The sequence below is a fragment of the Electrophorus electricus genome, chromosome 11 (genome assembly GCF_041902795.1).
Source record: "Electrophorus electricus isolate QZ-2024a chromosome 11, ASM4190279v1, whole genome shotgun sequence".
In the NCBI taxonomy this organism is placed as follows: domain Eukaryota; kingdom Metazoa; phylum Chordata; class Actinopteri; order Gymnotiformes; family Gymnotidae; genus Electrophorus; species Electrophorus electricus.
The window spans coordinates 5523838-5536019 of NC_137507.1; the positions used below are offsets into that span (position 1 = coordinate 5523838).

A 12182-nucleotide genomic window follows, 5' to 3' on the forward strand; every position below is an offset into this window, starting at 1 on the left:
AAGTGTACGTGTTTCAGCCTCACAAACTGTCTTTCTTAATGAAATGGTAATTACAAGCCCAGTGGAACAGCAGAGGAGACATCGAGGACAGCAGCAGAGGGGACAAGCAGTGGTGGAGAGAGAGAGAGAGAGAGAGGGAGAGAGGGGGAGAGAGAGAGAGAGAGAGAGGGAGAGAGAGAGAGAGAGAGAGAGAGAGAGAGGGAGCGAGGGGGAGAGAGAGAGAGAGAGAAAGAGAGAGAGAGGGAGAGTGAGAGAGGGGGAGAGAGAGAGGGCGAGTGAGAGAGAGAGAGAAAGGGAGAGTGAGAGAGAGAGAAGGAGAGTGAGAGAGAGAGAGAGAGAGAGAGAGGGAGAGAAAGAGAGAGAGAGAGAGAGAGGGAGGAACAGAGCATCGCAGAGATAGAGGGAGACAAAAAGACAGAAAGAAAAATAGACAGAGACAGACTGAGACACAAATAAACACAAAGAATGAGCTAGAAAACCAGACAGTTCCTGAATATCTCATCCTTTCCTCCCTTCTCCAGACCAGTAGGGGTTTGATTGCTTTGCTGGTCCAGTCATTCGTCACCATATTACCGGGATTTTAGAGCAAAGCCGTGTTTTGCTTCGGGGGGTGGGGGCTTGTTCTGACCGATTGGCCTTTAAGCGAAGGTGTCTTTGACCTTTTGGAGGTCAGAGGCCGGGCCTGCTTGCATGCCATCAGTCTCGCTGCACATCTGCACACACACTTGCGTTTGGCCCTGACTGCTCGGCGGAGGGTAGAGGGCACTGCGGACCTGTAGGGGCTTTAATTATGCCAGGACAAAGGCACAAAGGAGGAATGGCACCCCACACAAAGAGCTCTGCTGTGAGAGAGTGTGTCCGCATGGGTCTCTGCCAACACCCTAGCTCCCCAGTACTGACACACACACACACACACACACACACAGCTATTAAACACACTGAACCACAGCCAGCATCAAGGCTGACACTGAGCCAAGCTTTGTGTTTGTGTGAGAGATATGGGGGGGGGGGGGGGGGGGGGTTATGTGGGTTATGTGGTTGTAAATTAGCCTTGGTGGCTAGTCTTTTAGGACATGACCAATGATTTAAGTGTAAATGTAGATTTAGCACAGTTGTCACCCTGAAACCTGGAACCTGGCTCTCTTGGATGGGCTTGCTGCCGCCTAATAAACCTGCCACATTTTCTAGAGCTGTCAGTCACTGTGTAAGACCACATTCAGCTGTGCAGCCATGTGTCTAAGACGTAACAAGTCCTGCCAGTCATAGTACTGATCCAATCAATGAGTCTTCCACAGAAGTGGGCGGGTGACCTGGAAAACAGGCTTGATGTTAAAACAGTGAATTGTGTTTACCAAAACAGATCAGTACAAATGAACCACCATCAATATCAACTAACTCCATAACAAGATTTGTGTGTTTATAAGGTGTGTGTGTAAATGTGTGTGACTGAGTGTATGTACATATGTGTGTGGGTTTAATGTGTGTGTGAGGAGGGGTTAAATATTCTTAGAAACGTTCTCCTCTCACACAAGGTAACATATTTTCTTGCAACAGTTTGTGTGTGTGTGTGTGTGTGTGTGTGTGTGCTCGTATGCAGTTATGTTTGTGCACATGTACGTGTGTGTCCTAGTGGGGTTGTAAACTGGCCCACAGCTTCTCTCCTGGTTATACTTGTGGGCAGATAAATTAATTAGAGAAATTCTTTTACCCCCCTCTCTCAGAACCAATTACTTTGAGCTTGTGGAGTGTGTGTGTGTGTGTGTGTGTGTGTGTGTGTGTGTGTGTGTGTACTATGGAGAACTGAGCTAATTAAAGATATGTTGTGGGACCACGTCTGGCTTTGGGCCCTGAGAGGCTCACTTTGCTGTTAATGATGAAAAACAAACAGAGAATGTACAGTGGCCATTAGGAGTTAAAGAACCGCCCGTATGAGGTGGGGGTACCCACTGTTAGAGAGTGCATGAGGGGAACTGGTTCTTGTATCTGAACTGGTTCTTATGAGATAGGGTGAAATTTAATTTTCATGAAGGGTCCCAGAGCCCCGCCCCCAAAGAGGGTTGTGGCCTGAATATCATTATAGAGCCGAATAGTAAATGTTCACTTTTTCAGTGCCCTTGAGTCTGGAAGTATAAATCCTACACATTACCTCCATAGACAGTTCTTAAACAGAGAGAATAAACCAAACCAACTAACTATGATATGAATCTTATAACAAAATCCCTTGGTTAGCACTACAAATTCCATTGCTCTATTGCATTTTAGCCTCATACATGTAGCTGGCTGTACAGTAGAAACCGGATGTCTCTGATAAACTATTTTCCAACATGATATTTATTCAACAGTAATTAGCTATTTAGCAGCTTCAGTAATGTAGCTAGCCGGGTTCTGAACTTGCACGCACACTGTAATGCGTAATGTTTGCTGTAGTGGTTTGTAACATGGGAATGATGTGATTTGTTCAGCACGTCTGTCCACACCTCTGGTTGATTGGGAGGCGATGAGGCTTGTGGGTAATGTAGTACTCCCCTGCATCAATACTCACACTCTCAGGTTGTCACACGCCCCCTGACCTCTGGAGCTCTGCCTTAAGATCCTAGACTCTGTTCTTTACTTTCTGCCTCTAAGACCCAGCCTAAAACCTTTTGGCATTCTCACGCTATCAGTTAATGCATCAGCTAATGATCTTACTGAAATAGAGTTTGTTTTTCATTTGTGTATCTTTCATTTTCATTTTGTTTTGTTTCTGTGTGTTTGTGCAGAAAAACCTTGGATGTGAGAATGGTGCTCTATAAGTGAAGTCATTTAAGGTGATGAAGTTGCACTCAGATCTATGGTGCACTATGATACACTGTACTCAATGCAAATGTATAGATAGATAGATAGATAGATAGATAGATAGATAGATAGATAGATAGATAGATAGATAGATAGATAGATAGATAGATAGATAGATAGATAGATAGATAGATAGATAGATAGATAGATAGATAGAGAGAGAGAGAGAGAGAGAGACTTTAAGGCATTTGAGTGTCCTAATGTATACTACACATGTGTACATGCATGCAGGAGAGTGTATGAAAGGAGAGTTAGTATGGGTTTTTGTGTATGTGTCTGTGTACTGGTGTATGTGGGGATTGTATGAGCTGGTTTGTCTTTGTGTTTGTGTGTGTTTATGTCTGCATTTGATTGACAAGCAAGCTGATAAAGTGGGCTGAATGTGTGGGTCTTGGTGACACACTGTCACGCCCAGAGGGACAGGGGAACTGGAGCGATGCACTTCCTGCGGGGGAGCAGGTTCCTCTCTGTGGGGGTTTTGAGCAGGCACACGCACAGGCAGGCCTGCATCCCCCGCCGGGGAGACAGGCCCCTCGTCTCAGCCTCCTCTAATGTATAATTCATGCTAAGTAGCAATTTGATGTTTTGCTAGGGGGAAGAGAAATCCGAGAAATTCATAAATAAAGGCGCCTTCTTTTGCTCATCTCTCATTAATTTATAGCTCTGTGCAATTAACCGCCACTGAGCTCTGGATACAGAGTTGCAGCTCCACTAAACAGATGCATTCTGAAAATGGCCTGATAAGGCACTGACCAGACCAAGACGCATGTACACGGGCGTGTCCGACAGCGTGTCCGATAGCTAAGAGTTCTCTTAGCAAATGGTGTTATATTTAAGACAGTTTGCAAGAGTTTGCTGCTTATTTTCAGCCTGTCCAGTCCTGTTGGTTATTACTGGCAAAAATGAATTAAACAAATCCCACCTCAATCACATTACGTGTGAAACGTTCACAAGATGATTTTAGGAGAAGGTCAGATTGCCCTGTGGCAGGTCACTGGGCCCCTGGCTTTTTACAGAGAGAGAGTCAGGCATCTTACATAAACAAAAAACATACACACACTCATACACTCACACCCACCCACACCCACCCACACCCACCCACAGATACGACCACAATGTCCCTGTGTGTGTCCTGTGCAGTAGGGTGGTTTGAGTGGCAGCTATTCTAATGGAGAGTCATTGGCAGCTCAGTCGGTTGATCTCAGAACAGGCGTAAAACACTCCAATACATCATCATCAGCACACACACACACACACACACACACAGTGCCACTTGCAGTCTGGCCTTCCACTCTCAGCAATATCATTTGCTTTGACATTTCAGTGGGATGTTTTTAGCACTTGTGTTTCCTGCGTGCTGTTTGAAAGCATGGGTGGTGACTCGTCGGCGCACCTCTTTCTGAAGCCTGCTGGAGACCATCACACTGTCTCTCTGTAACACTTCTTCTGCAAATAGCACATTAGCACACGCTCACACACGGCCCAGATTCTAGCCGGGGAGAAGATGAAGCATTGAGATAAATATGTTCGCTTATTGAAAGGCCAGCATTTAAGAATGAGATTAGCGAAGAATACAATATCAGAGGCTTCGAGGTCCCAGTGTGTGGATGTGTTTAATTAAGACCTCTTGTCTTAATTACTTAATAAGCCTAATTAGTTGTGCGTCTGACGTGGGGCTATAATTTGAAGTGGAGACTGCAGCGCAGAGATCATGTGGTGTCACTGGTGGTGTAGATCCCAACGCGTCTGTCGTTCAGGTCGTCTAGGGAAACGGAAGGATTGAAATGGGGTCAGGGGCTTTCTTTGTAATGATTGATTTATTTGGGAGTCTCTCGTGTGAACCAGGACTTTCTGTAGGCCATATATCACACTCCACCAGTCTGAGCTCATAGCAGACACTATCAAATGAAGGTTTGTTTATTTGTTTTTTTAAATGAAGTGGTTATAATAGCAGTGTTATAATAGCAGTCTGGTATGCTTTTTGTGGCCAGTCTGTATATGGAATCCTCTCGTCCCTCCAACACAGCCCATCTGTCCAACAATATACTTAGCCCAGGCATAACTCCCATATCTCTCATGTTCGGAGAACTTAGGCTGTAGGCTGTAGTGGTATCCATCACCTCTCTGGGTTCCTGTCATGTCAGGCAGTACCTCTTTCGTATGTTTGCCCGGTTATACTCACAGCGCACAGCACATACTGGTCATTCCCTTTATGAGGGAGTTCACACGGAAACCGTTTGACAAAATCCAGAATTGTAATTTTAAAGGCTTTTTTTTCATTTAACAGCACATTACACCAGTATTACATGGTCACAGTGGGTGTTGGTTTACAGACTTCTAGAGTCTGGCTTGAACCTCTGGCTCGTGCCAAACACAGAGTTGTTTCAGAACTGTGCTCTAATCACCTCTGAGCCAGAAATGTTCCTCCTCCAGAAAGCTTAAGATGCATGCACATGCTTCTAAGGATGTTCTGGACGTGTCTGGGTGCTGATCCTTTCAGAGCTACGGGTTCCCCCCACATCCACTTGTGTGCTCGTGTGTGTTACCTGCACCTGCAGACAGACATGCAGAATATGCCAGTGGTGCTTGTGGTGGATGAGGAATACTGGACTGAGCCTGTAACCAGGGTGATATGGAATGCCAGTGGACCAATCAGCTCGTGGCGTGTGGGCGCATTCCTGTCTGTGTAATGGCGGGCTGGAGGTGTCCCCAGCTTTTCGGAGGCCTATGGTAGATGGGTCCAGCCGCTCCCTCTCGCCCATTCCTGGGAAAATGACCTAAAACACAGGCGGCTGCTTCGGGTGTCTCGAGTGCCACTATATACACACTTCTATCAGAGAATTAGTGGGACGTACCACCGCAGCCTGGTGGGGGTGGGGTGGGGCTGGAGATGAGTCTCATTTCTGTTGATCCGTTGATGTGCTGGTGGGGTTCGGACCCTGATTCCACTCGGCTGAGTCGCTGTCAGCAGAGGAGGAGGATCCCCACTGTTCCGATACGCTGACCGCTCGACGGCACAGGACAGGAATGACCCTCCCATGCAGCAACCCCCTCCGATAGCAGATGGTGTGTATAACACCACAGAATGTGCTCCAGGGGAGGTCAGGCAGGGACAGAAAGTGAAAGGGTCCCTAGACAGTTACAAAAAAGACCCGCTGAGAACGAGGGAGGGCGAGATGGAGGAGAGAAAGAGATGAAAAGAAAGGGAGGTTTTCAGCAGCCCGGTCAGTGACAGACTGAAAAGGAGAATGTGGGACTGCAGATGTGATATGTGGGGAGGCAGGGGTGGAGCTTTGTGCACTGCATGCTGGGTAATGCTGGGTAATGATTCAGACAGACCAGAAGTGGAGTTTCTTTTTCGTTCTGTCGTTCATACTTTCTTACCTGTGTTTTGAAGTATTTTTTACAATGTGACTGATATTATAAACAGTACTTGACACCAAGACTAGAAATTCTGTTTATTAAAGATAATCTTATTCCTAAACCAAGGGAAAGGCTTTCACCCGGTGTGTTGCAGGATGCGTTTAGTATTTAGTAGTGAACTCAGGTATATGTGGAGTTTCCTGAACAGGTGTGTGTTGTTTCCCCCGCGGTGGAGCTGGCTGTGGTGGGTCGATGAGTGCCCTTGGGAGCCCAGGATTTGGACTGGAACCAGGCTGAGGTTCTCTCAGCAGAGGCTGTGTATGTGTGTGTGAGCTGTGTGTGAGGATGTCACCTGCTGGAGGTTTGTCCTCATAAAATCACCCACTGCAGCTGAGTCTGCTCCTGAATGCTTGTGTACAGCAACTTCCTGCCCAAGCCCTAAGTGTGTGTGTTTGCGTGTATGTGTGTGTGTGTGTGTGTGTGTGTGTGTGTGTGTGTGTGTGTGTGTGTGTGTGTGTGTGCGTGTATGTGCGTGTGTGTGTGTGTGTGTGTGTGTGTGTGTGTGTGTGTGTGGGTGTGTGTGTGTGTGTGTGTGGGGGTGGGTTGGTGGGTGGTGGGGAAGTATGCAGCTAAGATGCAGGCACCAGGTCATTATCATTTTAGCTCTTTCACCCAGCACCTCACCTTTTTGTGTGTGTATGTATATAAATGTGTAAATACACACACACACGCACACACACACACACACACACACACATATATATATATATGAGTGTGTGTGAGAGTTTGTGAGAGTGTGCATGAGTGCGTGTTTGTGTGTGTGCGGGAATGCGTGAGTGCGTGAATGCGTGAGTGTGTGTGTGTGCATATGTGTGTGTGTGTGTGTGTGTGTGCATGTAAGAGAGACTGTTTAACTGGACTCATGACTCCATGTTGGCCTCCGTGCAGTTCCTAAGTTATGAGTGAATAATAGTGTCTGATTTGGCATGTTGCTTAAAATCAATTCTCGGTGCAATTACCCTGCACAAACCCCACCTCTTCCTGCCTGACAGAATAGAGAGTGATTGGGGCCGAGGACATCATCATCTCAGCAAATGACTTCTTGCCTCCTCATAGACCACTAAGGAGAGACAAGCAGAGTATCACTCAGAAGATCTTTCATCCCACACACATGCAAAACTACTCACACACACACACTCCTCTGGGGATATGGACAGAACTGCATACAAATTTACAGGTTGCCTTGCTATAGGAGTAATCGACTAAATACATGAACAGCAAAATAACACTGCCAGATTCTACAGTCAGAGTGCAACCGCAGTCTGATAAAGAACACAAATATACCCTTGAATTATCAATAATCAATCAATCAATCTTGCTCTGTCTCTCTCCCTGGTTTCTCTCTCTCTCTCTCTCTCTCTCTCTCTCTCTCTCTCTCTCTCTCTCTCTCTCTCTCTCTCTCTCCCTGATGTAGGTATGGCTTCGGGCTGCTGGACGCTGCTGTGATAGTGCAGAATGCTCGTCAGTTCCCGGCGGCAGCAGCTCAGCAGAAATGTGAGCAAAGCGTCACTCTTCTGCCAGTACAGTAAGTTACGGAAAACACACCTGAGTGGCGTGCGTTCGCAAGACAGGAGGGAGGAGGGTTTACCAGTGTGTGCGCTCCTGTTTAGGGTCCTTCCATTTGGAGGCGAGGTTAGTGTGAACATACACTCAGAGGCCTGTAGAGGGCAGCACAATGAGGTCAGCACTCTCGAGCATGTGCAGGTCAGTGAGAGTCTGCAGGAGTGTGTGTGTGCTATACATGTTGCAGGCTATATGGATACGCGGGTGTGAGATTTTGAAAGGTGTTTTGTAGCGGATGTGAGACCAGAGCTATCATCACACAGTTTTCACCCAGCGCAGGAGGCTGATTTTAGTACCGACTGGGGGATGAACTGATGTTTACTGATCACTGCCAAGTAGAGCTACAGCAGAGCCGCAGGTGGAGAAAAATATTACTTAAAATATATTGAAAATAGCTATAACAAAGGCAGCCACGCTACCCAGGACTTGAACTCAGGGCTGACAGGAGGCAAACATGAGCCCTGACCACTGGACCAAAGAGCCAACTGTGGCGTAGCAGCCGGAGCACACCTAACCCTCCTAAGAGACGGTCTCCATCACACCATCCTCCCCTTCAGGAAGTGATGTCCCCATCACAATGGCTGCACCTCCAGGGAGTGTCCCCCGTGCGTGACACTGTCCGCATGTCCCCCCACACGCAGCTGCCCTTTCCATCGGGGCCACGCCCAACGCCCCTCATCAGGGGTCCTCACAGCATGAGAGGATTCAGCAGCATGTGTAACAAAGGCTGGAGGCAGCCACCCTACTCCGGACTTGAACCCAGGGCTCGAACCACTGGAACGTGGCTTAGGAACTCTATTCAGTCAGTAATAATTATTACTTGCAAAGTTATATTTTGCAGTACCTTTCAGTGGCCTAAAATCAAAAAGTAACAGATGATATCAAAACTAATATTGTTTTGTTTTTTGAGTTTTTAATTTCTGTTCCTTATTCTCACTGTAAGAAGAGTTTCCTCAGTCAGACTTTTTTGCCTCTCTCAGTTTTGTTTGATGGCATTCAGTAGCTTTTGGTTCTTTTAACTGTGGAATCTATTTAACATTGAACTTTAACGCTGAACTTGTAAACCAAATATTGTGAGCACAAGCATACAGAGAGACTGATACAACTTTCCAGTAATTACTTGTGTGTGTGTGTGTGTGTGTGTGTGTGTGTGTGTGTGTGTGTGTGTGTGTGTGTGTGTGAGAGAGAGAGAGAGCGAGAGAGAGAGCGAGAGAGAGAGAGAGAGAGAGAGAGAGAGAGAGAGAGAGCACTGAATTTGCATTTGTGATAAGTGACTATCTGTGAGTGCAGATCTGTTCCAAACATGAGACCAATCCTGTTCCAGAGCAACAGTGCCCAGTAAGGGCTGGGGTCCTGTCAATCAACCCACACCTCCTACACTTACCACACACACGTACACACCTGACCACCTACAATCATGCATATGCATTTATACACCCCCCCCACACACACACAAACACACACAGACACACATAGAAGCTCACAGACATAAGTTATATACAGAAGTCACTGTAGGTACATGTAATGTAGGTACACTCTTACTTTTTTTAATATGAGCTCAACATTTTCTCAGACACACACACACACACACACACACACACACACACATACACATACACACACCCGCCCACCCAACCACACACACACACACACACACACACACACAGACAGACAGACACACACACACTCGATACTGTATCACTTTTGGCCAAACAACTTTTATCCAACAGGATCGCAGTGATTTTTGCCTCTTTTTGTAGCTTCTTTTAAAAATGTTTTAAAACCATTTTAATATTTAGAGTCTCACAGTTGTTTGAGCCTGTGTTTTTAAAGACGTTAATCACAAGTGTCTTAATACCTACTCTCTGTCTCTCTTTTTCACACACACACACACACACTCGCCCACTAGGTAACAGTGAGCATGAGTGCTGTGTGTCGTGGTGACATCAGTATAGAGCTCCTGTCTCCGGCGCAGACACGCTCTCTCCTGCTCGGGACACGCCGTGAAGACGCCTCGCCGGAAGGTTTCAGGAACTGGACCATGTTGAGCATGCAGAGCTGGAGGGAGAGTCCCCACGGCACCTGGACCCTCACTGTATGCCTGCTCACTGCCCCTACTGAACTTATTGCCCCTACTGAACTTACTGCCCCTACTGCCCCTGCAACTTACTTTCTCTACTGCCCCTACTACCCCACTACCCTTACTTCTCTATTATTCTCTCCTTATCTTGCTCTTTTTTCTCAAACCAGTTCAGTTCCAGTTCAAGGTGACTTTATTGCATGACTATACCAGGTACAATTTTGCTGTAGCATATCATTTGGAAATGAATATGACGATCGTCATAAGTAACAACATATTAAATAAAAGTAGTAAAAATTTCAAATAAAGAAGTGACAATAAATTATAATAAACAGGATAAAGATTATTATTCTACAGTGAGAGGTGTGGTTGGTGTAGTAGTGTAGAGTGCGTTACTATGTCTCAGGCAGTGACATTTTGCTGTACAAGCGGAGCTGTGCTTCCTTCTCCAAGGATCAATTGTAATTTTTTAGATTATATTCTTAATTTTTTTATTTTACTGTTACATTCTGGTGAATCTGTGTGAATTTTTCACAGTGAAGGAAAACATGTTGCTCTGTCTGGACCTCACTGCTCTTGCATTGACCACACTGTCTTCTCTCTCTCTCTCTCTCTCTCTCTCTCTCTCTCTGTCTCTCCCTCTCTTTAATGTTCTATCCATCTCTGTCCTGCTCTCTTTTACCCTTTTCTATCTGTTAAAGTGAAATAACAATTCACATTGTATGTGTGGTGGGGGGGGGGGGGGGGTGGGATGTGTGTGAGTGTGAGTGTGTGCGTGTGTGTATGTGTGTGTGTGTGCATGATAGATTTAGAGAGAAACTGAAATGGAACAAATGTAGGTTGGCTTTGGAGATGAAAGGGACACACAAAGGCTCAAAATCTCCTACAGATTTCCCCCCCCCTTTGTGGCCAATTACATAGTGAGGATATACAACACTGACAACATGTAATGCCACCCCCAAAATTCATAAACAGCAGGGCTCACACACACAGGGGCCATGGAGTAGCGCTCTCACACACAGGGGCCAATGAATAGGGCACATACAAACAGGGGCCAGGAAGTGGAGCTCTCACACACAAGAGCCAGGGAGTAGGGCTCTCACACAGAGGGGCCAGGAGCTGGCACTCACCCAGATGAGTATCGTGGCCTGAGATGCTGTAGCAGTCTCCCCAAAACATGGAAACACATCTCAGCCTGAGACATTGACATATTCACTGTGCACCACTGTAACATGTGGCCCTAAGTACTCAGGCCCAGTGGAAAACACGCACACATAAACACACACCTTTTTGCTTGTGCGCATTCCCGTTCTCACACACCTTGATATGAACACAAACATCCCCGCAAACACACAGTGGCCCAAGGTGGATTTCTAGAGGTGCATACATTAGCATATATTTCCATGGCTAATGAATTTAGGGAGATCAAGTGTGGGTATTTCTGTTTTTTATTCCACAAATGAGTGTAAGAGAGTGTATGTGTGTGTGTGTGTGTGTGTGTGTGTGTGTGTGTGTGTGTGTGTGTGTGTGCGCGTGCATGTGTGAGTGCATGTTGGGGGGCTGGCCTTCTGTACAACATCCGGTTCACTGCAAAAGAAGCCACGGCTGTATGGAGAAGTGGCCCTAACTTCTGCCATAGTGGGGTGTGCTGGGGTGCGTTTGGGTGTGGTGGAACGTAGTGGGGCATAGAGGGGCATAGTAGGGTGTAGTGGGGTGTAGGGGGTGTGCTAAGGTGTAGTGGGGTGTAGTGGGATGCGCTGGGGCATAATGGGGAGTTTTTTGGGGGTGTAGAGGAGCAGTAGTGTTGTGAATGATTGATGCAGGGAGGCTGGGCTGCAGCCAACGCTACAGTCCTGCACACAGTCCTCTCCTGCTGCTCTACATATGTACACACAGCAAGAGCTCTGCTGGCACAGACCCACCAGCTCTCTCGCTCTCTCTCTCTCTCTCTCTCTCTCTCTCTCTCTCTCTCTCTCTCTCTCTCTCTCTCTCTCTCTCTCTCTCTCGCTCATGCACTCTCTCTCTCTCTCTCTCTCGCTCATGCACTCTCTCTCTCTCTCTCTCTCTCTCGCTCATGCACTCTCTCTCTCTCTCTCTCTCTCTCTCGCTCATGCACTCTCTCTCTCTCTCCTTGCCCCATCGATGATTCTGTATATCTCACCTTTCTCTCTGCATGCTTTAATGTCTCTCAGTCCTTTTTCCATTTTCTCTCTCTTTCTCCTCAAATTTCTCACTCCTCTAATCTTCCTCACATAGACATTCTTCTCTCTCTCTCTCTCTC

The 12182-nt window shown here is 46.7% G+C and overlaps 1 protein-coding gene across 4 annotated transcripts in view; it reads left to right on the forward strand.

Moving 5' to 3' along the window:
- The window catches only part of LOC113591155 (neuroendocrine convertase 1-like), a 105345-nt gene that overhangs the window by 84035 nt on the left and 9128 nt on the right, over positions 1-12182 (forward strand). For all 4 annotated transcript variants that reach the window (XM_081722892.1, XM_081722893.1, XM_081722895.1 and 1 more), the window contains 3 exons: positions 7673-7783; positions 7869-7962; positions 9731-9916. In XM_081722892.1, the coding sequence (XP_081579018.1) occupies positions 7673-7783; positions 7869-7962; positions 9731-9916 (391 nt within the window). The remainder of the gene's footprint in view (positions 1-7672; positions 7784-7868; positions 7963-9730; positions 9917-12182) is intronic.